We start from the raw sequence: 12360 nt of genomic DNA, 5'->3' as shown, positions 1-12360 counted from the left end.
AGTGCCACTTGGACAGAGATAAAACTCTCAGCAAATTTACTAGTGAGTTTGGAGGTTTTATTGTTCAATGAGTCAACTCTAGTAATAGGAAGAGTTTGCCCATAAACAACATAAATCTTATCACCTTTGTTAAATGGAATAGTAGACTCCAAAATCGCTAAGTTGCTCGTTATATGATGAATGAGTGACCCTTGAACCTATAGTCCAAAATTTTATAGGGTTTGTCTTACATAGAGCCGGAGTATGAAGAACTTGGATGAGTTTTCGTGAGATAGTAGTAGTTGAAATGTGAAGTAGGAGGAATGGTCGATCAACAAAGTAAATATAAGATTTGTACTTTCATGTATGTTTTCCTGTTCTAAAAGATCAGTTTCTCCACTAGATAAAACTTTAACATTGGCTAATTTTGAACACTCTCCCGAATGTTATTTGGTGCAGGATGTTTGTTTGCTTCTGAAATGTGATTGCAGAAGCTTATTCTTCAAACTGTATTGGCATGATTCCTTTACCTTTCATCTCCTTTTTTAAGGGTAGAAAACAACAGAATAAATGAATTTTTATTGCCTAAGGTAGCCCTAGTTGTATTATATACCCAAAAAGATATTTTTTTGTCCTTTCTTCACTGTCAACCCTACCTGGCCTTCATGTCAATATATGGATAATCAGACTGAATCAGAGTTCATTTGGGAGACACGTCAGAAGTTTTGTAACTCGAACTTTTCTTAATGGAAGCAAATCGACACTGGCTGGTGAATTATAAGGCAAGTTCACCAGATTATAAGTGACTCCTGTCTTGGTTCAAACTAATTCAGGAAACACACATCTCATACAATTCCATAATTATTTTCAACCATTACAACTGGCCATAATTCTATTAAAATGCAGTAAGAAAACATCAGAAGTAGTATCTCCAGATCATAGCCAGTTCTAGACATTTTAATAGCTTCGTTGCTAATCCATCTACATGCCTACATCTTATGACCAGTTTACAATCAATTCACGACGATAAGTAGACAAAAATTCTAGTCTAATAACAGCAAAGATGTTTTCAATCTACATCATAGTCATGAACAAAAACTGAAGATTTAGCTTGTCAGGTCATTAAGTTCATCTCCAAGCGCATGAAACAACCAGAGTCCTATTCTTCCATCCAAGATAAAGTACACCATCTCGCTCTTCAAGCCAATAGTGTTCCGAGTAGTTCTGTAACAGAATCTTGATGGTTGCATTAACCATAGGACTAAGAGGACATGGTCTGAACCCTGCCATCATAAACCGAGACCTCCATTTCCCATAGAGCTCGTGTCTCTCCACTCTTTCCTCCCCCTCACAAGCAATTATGTTAACTATGTCCCTTGCAATGCAATGCTGCTCTACATTGATTCTCTCTTTGCTGTCTCTCGCAACAGTGACATCTACTGACTCGAACATGGCGGTATAGAAGTCCAGGGTCTCGAGAAATCTAGGAAAAAAAGGAGCAGTGTTTGTGTTGGATTCTAGTTCGACAAGTGTAACGATCTTGGGAGAGAAGCACTTAACCATCCTTATAAGCCTGTCCCGGTGATTCCTTGTGTTCACACTCTCATCTGGCATGTGATGCAGCTGAAAAGGAAAGTTCACTGCCACTGCCTCCCCAGGTCGAATGCTGATAAGCTCAGGTTCCACATCATAGCCTGAAATAGCAGCACCATGGAATTCAAAGGGCACTTTGCAAGATTCAGCAAGTCGTGACAACCTCTGACCCACTAAATATAAACCACCACCTCGTGCATAAGCAGAATTTGAATCATCGACTCCGGTAATTCTAATGCATGGCGGACCACCAGGTCGTGCTGCAAGAGCTTGAATGAGTGTTACCCACTGGCTTCCCTGGGCAATCTGGAAATCAATAATGTGAATCATGTCTTCATCCTTTACAGCCTCAGCAATTGCCCCATTTGCAGACAGGTAACCAAATTTGAAGTATGGACAGACCTCATAAAGAAGGTGCATGTAAGAGAGAAGATCCGAACTAGTGGGTTCTTTACACTTCAAAGATTTGTAAATGGAACTCCCTGAGGAAGCCAATCTAGCAATCAGGCCTTCAAGCAAGTATGCTCCCAATCGTTGCATCGGTTCCCCGGAAACTGAAACCATATGTTTTAGCTCTGAAATTAGCCATTCAACAGCAATCAGATCATTCTCTGCAACAGCTCTAGCACAGGCTATCAGATGTTGTTTCAGGTCTCCTCTGGGAATTCCCATTGCCTGTTTCCACTTCTCTGGCTCCAGCGATGGATGGCCTAGGTAGGTGTCCTCAAAGATCTCAGCCATATCTGAATCAGGCCCAAGCATAGCAGCCTCTATCTCCTTCAACCTGTTTCTAAGATCCTTTGGGTCTTCAGTAATACAAGAAGCACTAATTGGAGATCCATAGATATTATCAGACTGAGAATCTTGCGGGGAAAATGGGCTTCCACTGTTAGGTGTGCAATCAAAAGATGGAGAATGGTGTCTAGTGTAATTAGTGTTTGCTAACGAGGACTCCAGAGTACAGAACTGAACATGATTGATCTGTGATTGAGTGGTTTTTGGCTGAGATCTATCTTCAGAAGTGAAGGAATCTGCGGATTGGTGATCTTGAGGCCTAAATTGAGAGTCATTGTATCCGGAAGGCATGGAGTTTTGATACGGTGATTTCTGGTGTTTGTCAAAGGCTGCATACTTTGCAGATCTTTGCATCCTGAAGCATAACCACTATGTAGCTTGTAAAGAATCTAGCAAATCTGAATAAGATTAACTGAAAGATCATCCAAGTGAACACTCCTTTGCATTTTCTCCACTACTTACATCATAACGAGAATTTATCTGAAAAAAGATATATCCATAGGGGGATGAGCATCAACTTATTCTTTCTGTTGTTCTAATAACTGAAGCAGCCACACAACTAAAAGATATTTTAATGTGATAAATTCAATAGTCAGGAGAAATGTAGGATAAAGACACAAAATAACCAGTAAAATCATCACAACTTCCCTCGAACGAATAAGTACCACATATACAAGATGTCCACATAAAAGCATAAAAGAGGAGAGGATTACAAGGAGGATGTGAGAGGAATCAATTAGGTGAAATCAATAAAAATGATCAACAAGCATCCAACAACTTTTGATGGCATCATTTTGCTTAATTTTTATAGTTTGATAAATGAGTTCCAAAAATATATCCTTTTTGGTCGTCCTAACGTTTTGTGACACTTTACAATTATCATATTTACTTAGCAATAAGTAAACTTTGTACCAAAAGCAAGTGATTGAACTTACTAGAGAAAAGAACTAGTGTAAAGAACAGTAGTTGTGTCTTAGACTCCTAGTCCAGGATCCATAGTAAGTTTCAACTAAAATACACAGAAATTAGTAACCGTTTCACTTAGATGATTGATCCTACCCGAGGGTAAGGTGCCTGAAAGCTAAAGGAAGAAAGATTTGCATATTCACCATGAAAACCATCAACTCCCGTACTATTCACCAAGACAGACATAATCAGAAAATGAAAGAAACACAAAGGAGGAAGCAAATGGCAAATAAAAAAACAATTGTTCAAAGATCTCAAATGCATAATTCCACCCACATATTGGCATGTACATAACCATGATGAGAAAGAAGAAAGAAAAGAAAGAAAGACAGAAACAGCATCAAAAGAGACCTCGAGGCAAAGGGAAAGCGATAGGGAGAAAAGATCCCTGCGTTATTTAGAGGCAGTGCAGCTCCGCCCATGAGGGATTTCCAAATCAACACCAAAAAGCAATAGAAATCTCATGTAAAGCCCAACTCACCTTAGCCAACCCCCTTCCAAAAATCCCGACATACAAGAACCAAAAAATCGTTTTTCTTAGGAATAAAGGGGGAAAAGGGCTAGAAATCACATAAAGTTCGAAATTTGGTCAACAAGAACATCCCACGTCTCTGAATACTCGAAGTATCCTCTGCCAATTAAGCATCTAAAGTAGCTTAGGCGTCAACATACCTGGGTAGGATTTGAGATTCCAGTTGAATACATCCAAGAAAGAATTCGAAGAAGAAGTAGAAGCAGTGGCAGGAGACAGAGAAGAACGAAGAAGCGATGCCCTGCATCAGAGAACAAGTTGATGAAGGGATGTGAATTAATTATATAAAGAAAACAAATAAATAGGATAATGAAAATGGGCAATTTGCTCCAACCCAATTTCTCAGAATAAGTATTAAAAATTGTTCATAAGATATTTTAAAAGGAGAAATTTAATAAATAACAGATGGAATGGCCTACCCAATCCCGCGTCCCATCTCCATCTGCATTTGTGTGAGTGAGAGGGAAGTTCCCTGCCTTCTTCCTCCTCCTCCTCCTTCAACAACGCCATTTATGATTTGTACTTTCTGGTCAAATTTGGAATTTTATTTTCATTACAAATTGTACTTTCTGGAATAATTTAAACTTAAATTGGTGGTGCAAAAACGACTGCGTGTTTGAGTAAGGTTCGATTATGCTGAATCGAATTTGATGAAATATTTTTGATCCAATATAAAACAAAATAATCAGGGAAGAAAATCACATGCACAATTTTATTATTAGAGCAATTATTTTTAAATTAAACTCTTAATAGTTTTGTACAAATCGAATCTCCCTTTATTTTTTTTAATTTTTAATTTTTTTTTGGAAAAACCTCACCTTTCTCCAAAGAAAGGATTAGATATAATACATATTGTTTAGCATATGTTTTGGCAAAAAATTGAAATAGCTTAACTGTTAGTTAATTATCTTAAAGCTACTATACATTTCAATAACCCTGTCAGGCATTGCAAGTTGTAAAAAATAACTTGACTATTGGTGTCGGTCTTCGCAACCAATATTCAATATCACTCTTGTCCACGTATATTGTATTTGTTTTAATAAATTTTAAGGTCAATTTTAAACGGAGGTAAAATATCTTGTTAGATATATGATCTTTTCATTTAAAGGGTCGTTATCTAGGGTAAAATACATGCCCGGCTCAAGGCATAAGCCATTAAAATCTATGTCTAAGGCTCCAATTTTATTGGGACCTATTCCTTAATTAATTAAAGATATTGAAAAAATTAAATTAGCATCATTAATATTAATTAATTATAAATGTCTTGCTAATTCATTAATGACACCTTGTCAATTAATTTATTATCGATTCCAATTTATACATTGTAGATATCTTTATTTCCTCATTAATTGTCTACCATAATTTTATATGAGATTTTATTCTGCCTTAAATATAATTCATTTTTAAATTGACATATTTCTTTCTTTTTTTATTATTACTACGATTCCCATTTTATTTTGCAATTAGTACTACTATTCTTATAAAAACTAATGAATTTTTTTCTCCTCAATATTTCTTAAAAATCTTAATAGTTCTCTCATCAATGCATTGTGCCCTTTTCTTTTTTTCATCAGCGATTTTGCATGTTTCTTCTTCCTCACCGATGATACTCGGAGAGAACATCCTTCTCTTCTTTTGCCGATAATATTTCTTCCTCGCTCTTTCTTTTTATTTCTCGATAATAATATGAATTAGAAATTTTTTTATCATAAAATACAAAGTAAAATACATTAGCAAAAATAAATTTTTTAAAATTAAAATTATTAAAGTCTATTTTACATTCTAACTAAAAAGATTAAATAATTTAATAATTTTATTAATAAAAAATAAAATTATTATCAAAAAACCCGTCAGAAAACTAAATTTTATATCAAAAATTAGTTTTTTTAAAAAAATAATATTTAATTCGTTTTAATAACTAATTTTAAATTTTTAAAAAAATTATTATTTTCGGTCCCAAATCTAAATGAAAAATGTTAAAGAAATTTAAAAATATATTAAAAAATTTTGTTTTTTAATTTTTTTGCTTAGGGCCTCAAGGAATCTTGAGACGGCCCTGGTAAAATGCCTCTGTAATTTATCTGTCTATATTTTATCGTAGGATTGACGATACTGGATCACTTAGGATGAGCGATATCATCTCATACTCCAACGAACAACATCAATTTAGCGCTAACGGACTAATATGCAATGATAGATTGTATATAATAACTTGGCTAATAGATTTTTGGCAAAACTTTAAGCATTTAAATATCACAATAAGGATTTTTATATGATTATATGAGTCTTTAGTTAGTATATCCCACACAGTTTATTAGCATCATTTTGGCACAGTAGCTGTTTAACAAAACAACTAAACATCTCAAAATTGATGGATGTTGATTACTTTCAAGTTCATACATATTGTAATGACTTTTTGTTACGTCATTGTGTGAGAATGATCGTAGAGACAATTTACAGTTTTCTTTTTGTTTTTAAATCATTGAAAGAGATGATGAAGAAGAAAATTTGATAATGAATGGTTAAGTGAATTTAAGTTATTGTGAAAGAGAACTTATAAGGACTTAATTACTTTAAGGAAGAGGCGAAAGATTTGTAGGTGTTTACGATGATGCCGCAACGGTTGTTTGGAAGTTCGAGTTAAGGTTCTTGATAGAATTAGAGGGGAAAGAAATTTTACTTTGAATGGACTTTAGTTTCATATTGAAAGTTCAAGGTAAAGTTGTTAGTTTATATTGTTGCACACACACATGATATGAACAAATGCATAGGAGAGACTTTCTCACATGTATGGGTGTTAGGGCTACAAAACATAGATTTGTGCCAAGTGGACTCGGACCGATCAAGATAAAATTTACCCAAGTAAAACAACTAATAAGCCGCCAACTGTAAGAAGAAGAATAAGAAGAGGACAAGAAAGAATATGAGAGCAATAATTAATCTTAATTATTATTCATTCTTAGTTATCCTAAGAACAAGATAATATTTAATGTTTAAGAAGTACTTAGTTAATTGATCAATTAATAAATAATAGAATTATTCTAATAATTATAACATAATTATTAGAATAATCCTAATACTAATTTGATTTGATTTAGGGGGTGTTTGGTTGATGGGTTTGAGAATGAAGGAATGGAATCATAGTAAAAGATGGTGTTTGGATTGTGGGTTTAAGAATGACAATTTGGGAATTATTTCTAGATTAATGGGAATCAACTAAATTCATATAACTAGGTGAGTTTCATTTCCATTCCCATCCCCATTACACCTTACTATCAAACTCATACTCATAGTCATTCCCATCATTTAACCAAACGCCACTTAGTGATTTGATCTGGTCAATTCTAGTGATTCTCTTTATCTCGTTTACCCCCGATAAACTTAACGGGAGATCTTTGACGTTGAGTTTGCTTATTAACTTGTTGAAATGCTGTCTGGATAATAGCTTAGTAAAGATATCAGCGATTTGATCTTTAGCGGAAATATAAGAGACGGATAACTGTTAAGTTGCTACACGTTCATGAACAAAATGAAAATCAATTTTCACATGTTTTGTATGAGCATGAAAGATTGGATTTGCTATGAGATATGTTGTTCCAATATTATCATACCAAATTTTTAGTGCAATATTTGATGCAAGATGAAGTTGAGAGAGAAGTGATTGAAGTCAAATAATTTCAAATGTTGTATTTGCTATAGCTTTTATATTCTGTCTCAATGCTTGAACGAGATACCGTAGGTTGTTTTTTTTAATTCCATGAGATAAAATTTCATCCAAGAAATACTGCATATTCATTAGTAGAGCGTCTATTTTCAGGAAAGCTTATCCAATCCGCATCATTATAGACATGTAAATCTTGAGACGAATGGCGATATAAAAGAAAATGCATGTAGAATAGTAGCTTTAAGATAACGAAGTATTTCTTTTACATTACCCCAATTTTGTTTAGTTAGATCATGCATGAATTAACAAGTACGATTTACTGCAAAAGTAATATCAGGGCGTGTGATAGACACATATTGTATGGCTCCAACAATGCTTCAATAAATCTATGGATTAGAGAGAGCAGGAGATGCTGAAGTTGGAGAGTTGTTTATAGCAATTGGTCTAGAGACCGGACGTGCTCCATCTATTTTGGCCCTTTTAAGAAGTCCAATAATGTATTTGCTCTAAAAGGGAAAATAATCATCCTCATGTCGAATAAGCTCAATACCAAGAAAAAAACGAGTAATACCCAAATTTCGAATAGGAAATTCTTAATTGAGAAGACTTAATAAAGTTGTGATACCTTTATGATCATTGCTGATTATCAGAATATCATTCACATAAATAAAAAAATATCATAGATCCATCATTATATTTGTGAAATAGAGACGAGTTAATCTTTGATCCAGAAAATCCTTGAGCTTGTAACCAATTAGAGAGTCGATGAAATCATGCACGAGGAGCTTGTCGAAGACCATATAAGAATTTCTTAAGTTGGCAAACATGAGACGGAAGTTGTGGATGAATGAACCTAGGTGGTTACTCCATAAATACAGTTTCCTCAAGATGGCCATAAAGAAACGCATTTGAAATGTCCAATTGATGTACGTGTCAATTAGAACTAACAACTATCGATAATAATAGTCTAACAGATGTAATTTTGATGACTGGCTAAAAGTGTCATTGAAGTCAATACCTGATTGTTGACTAAATCCTTTGGCTACAAGTCGAGCTTTGTGTCATTCAAGAGAACCATCAGCTCGATGCTTAAGACGGAATACCCATTTAGAGCCCACAACATTCATTGAGGGAGCGCGCGAAACTATATTTCATGTTCCATTACGAGAAGTGCATCAAATTCTATAGCCATTGTACTACGCCAATTTGGATCCTTACTTGCATGTGTAAAACAAGTTGGTTCAATGTATTTTGAAGAGACCACCAGAGCTCGTGGAAGAGGATGTCGAGTTACATTTGGTGGGCAACGTTCATAAATGTCACTAACGGGAAGCATACGACGAGGAGCATTATCATCTGAGTCACTTGTTGATGACAACCAGGAAGTAGGGTAACATGGTGATGTAGATGACGAACTTGCATTATCCGAGGATCTAGAACTAGAGAGCATATTATCTTCAACCGACGAGGCTTCCAAGATTGGAGCAGCAACCTAAGGTGATTCTGATGGTATAGGAGAGTTATTAAGTGACATACCTATTAATGATTTACTGAACAATGCGAAGGGAAGGATGACCAAGTCGAGCATGCCAAGCTGGTTTATTTGTGCATTCACCAACAAAAGCTTTGATTGAAGAACTTTGAAGATAGTAGAGGCCATTTTTGATTCTCCCATAAAACATAATAGTATTTATTTCTTTATCTTTTATAAGATAATGATTACGATGAAACTCAAAAATGACATTGTTATCAAGATAAAACTGATGTGTAGAAAGTAGATTTTTAGTGATAGATAGAATATAAAAGACATTGTGCTGTGAAAAGTACGATTAGATAAATGAACATGTGTTTCCAAAATTAGCAATTTGTAAATCTAAATCATTGCCTACTTGAACCATATTTGAGTCATAACATGATATTACGTTTATAAGGATATTATAATCTGATGTGACATGATGAGTTGCTCCAATATCAATATATCAATTAGTAGATGAAAACTCTGGGGTTTTACTATAAGTAGGCACGGACGAGAAAACTTTAGGATACACTTGTAAAATAGATGGTTGTCTTGAAGCTGTAGGACTACCAATGAAATTTGAGTCGAATTGATTAGGACATTGAATATCAAAATATTCATTTCTGAGACAAATTTAACATTTCGCCTGAGTATATGACCAATCAAATTTTTTAAGACATAGATTTTCTGTATGATTAACGATGTGATAAATTTGACATCGATCTGAACATTACTTTTGATTTCTTTGATATGGTTGAGTATTTGATATCAGAAGCAAAATAATTTATCCTGTAAGTAATGTTGACTCTGCAGATTGTGAAGAAGAAGAGCTTCTATCTTCTATCTTGTGATCGGTAAGTATGGATCTAGAGAAGAAGTTCGACAGCAGAGGCATCAAGAGGCAACAATTTGGGCCGAAAAGAAGCGGCCGAAACATCAGGAGCGTTGAAGGCTTGAAGCTACTGTTTGGAGAAGGGAATTAAAAAATGAGGGTTTGGCACGTGGGAGAAACAGAAAGGGGCTGCTACTGTTTGGAGGAGGAGAAGAAAATTAGGAGGAGAAATTAAAAACGAGAGGGACAGAGGAGGGAATTAAAAACGAGGGAAAAAATTATGAGAGATTAAAAATTGGTTCACCCTTTATTGGTGAAAGCCGCGAAAGTAGAAGAATATTAACTCTAATATCATATAAGAAAAAAAACATAAGAAGAGGACAAAGAAAAAAAATATAAGAATAATAATTAATGAAGATAAAAAAAAATATAAGAATAATAAAAATTGTTCATGTCTTAAAGAAAGTAAGATATATAATATTTAAGTAGTATTTGGTCAATTGACTAATTAATAAATAATAAAATTATTCTAATAATTATAATATAATTATTAGAATAATCTTAATATTAATTTAATTTGATTTAATGATTTAATTTGATCAATTCTGATGATTCTCTTTATCTCTTTTACCGACGACCATCATAAAACCTTGGGTATTGAATGACTTTTACTTGGTGTTCAATACAGATAAGAGATGTTGCTATTATATAAGGAAAAATAAAATCTTCATCCAATTCATTCCCCTATTTTTATCTCTGTCGTGCATCTTTCTATCCGTGATAGCAATCGAGTACATTCTTATTAGCCATGATCCACTTGCTTGGTGGCGATAACGATCTATCGTTATATCCTGAGAAATAGATCGAGAAAATCTCAAAGCACAGTTGAAGCATCTTTTTCTTGAATTGAGAATCATCTTCTTGACTCAGCACTTGGGATCTTCCATTCTTGACTTGACGACAACTTGTTCATGAGCGATTTACAAACCCATTCGGGAGCACTCAGTGGTTCCTGATTCAGTGATCCACTTGAGAGGACTCGACGCTTCCTGACTCGACCTTCCACTTAGGAGCGCTTAGCATCCACTCGGGAGAACCTTTTCCCGACTCAGCGATTCACTCGGGACCAACTCTGCATCCACTCGAGAGTACAAGACTTTTACTCCGGAGCACTTGACTTCACTCGCGGTTTGCAGTTGGGAACGACTCAGAGTAAGACGATTGACTCCCAAGTCCCAACTCAGCGACTTGCAGTCAGCCAGATCAGCACTCGAAGTTGACAATCGGTGACTAGGCAATATTTGATAGAAATTAGTCCAACTGGCAATTTAAAATTATATGCTCAGACCTTTCAATAAATAGGTCTGATTTGATATTGTAATTTTAATTCAAAATTTTTTCTAATATATATATGATAGATTGTCAACACAACTTTGTTATTATTGTTTTTATATTAAAAAGAGAAGGCAAGGAATGTTATCTTTATTTTTTTTTTAATTTTAATACCTCAACTTTTCCGCCACTCGATAAAGGCACTGTATTCTTATTTGGATAAAGAAGAAAATATTTATTTTTCGTTTTTCCTTTTTGCTTTCTTTTTCTCATACCGCGGGTGACAGTCTCGTTGCCATGGTTGAAATAGTAACGGCTTTCGAAAAGCAAAATGATATTTGCCGCGACAATTCGCCGCGACACCTTGCCGCGACACACTCACTGATCGGTCTGTAGACCGATCAGGGTGCCTCCTGATCGATCTATAGATTGATCAGTGAGTGTGTCACGGCAAACAAATTGTCGCGACAAATATCATTCCTCTTTTGAAAATTAGGCTCGATCAATCAGCTCAAAGTAAAATTTTAATTTGTGGAGATTTCAATGCAATCTTACTTGGCATTGAGAGATACAAGTTCTGGACTGCCACTGCCCATTGGGAACATTTCACAAACTGAAACTGTGATGTAGCAGGCTGCCAGTTTTCAATCTCAGAGTCCTTTCTTGGAAGCTAAAATGATGGCAAGTTACCCTTGCGAGAGAGAGCAAAGCCTGAACAAGGACTGGGTGGTTAGCAGAATTGAAAATATTCATACAACTCGATAACAAAAAGAGTTATCCTCTGAAGAATAGGCAAAGAAAATAATTCAAAGTTTTTAGTAGAGGTTGGTCGTAGGTGGGCGGGGATATAAATATTGTATTTATCAAACCCTTACGTTTAATGAACTCATAGAAAAAAAAATTATACTGTACGTTTTAAAATTTGCTTCTATGGTAGCTTGTACGAATAAGAATATAATTATAAAATTTATCAATGGGGGTGGAGAAAAAACTTAGAGACAAAATTTAAATTATAGTTTGCAAGCCACGTAAGTTAGAAATTTTCTTTACTTGTATCATACAATCATAAATTTATATCATTACTAATTTATCATAACTATTTTTTAAGCGAAGGAGCTAAGGTCAAATGTGTAGGATCAAATGATAAAGGA

The 12360-nt window shown here is 34.6% G+C and overlaps 1 protein-coding gene across 1 annotated transcript; it reads right to left on the bottom strand.

Annotated features, from left to right (window-relative positions):
* Positions 1-824: 824 nt before the first annotated feature.
* Positions 825-4317, bottom strand: LOC122014870 (scarecrow-like protein 21). The gene is made up of 3 exons (XM_042571360.1): positions 4285-4317; positions 4006-4106; positions 825-2847 (listed from the first exon to the last, which is right to left on the bottom strand). Exon 3 carries the CDS (start codon positions 2719-2721, stop codon positions 1108-1110), a length of 1614 nt encoding a protein of 537 aa, XP_042427294.1. The 5' UTR covers positions 2722-2847; positions 4006-4106; positions 4285-4317; the 3' UTR covers positions 825-1107.
* Positions 4318-12360: the final 8043 nt, after the last annotated feature.

Source organism: Zingiber officinale, chromosome 8B, assembly GCF_018446385.1.
Source record: "Zingiber officinale cultivar Zhangliang chromosome 8B, Zo_v1.1, whole genome shotgun sequence".
Taxonomy (NCBI): domain Eukaryota; kingdom Viridiplantae; phylum Streptophyta; class Magnoliopsida; order Zingiberales; family Zingiberaceae; genus Zingiber; species Zingiber officinale.
The sequence above is the reverse complement of the archived record's forward strand: the minus strand, read 5'-3'. Positions and strand labels throughout refer to the sequence as shown.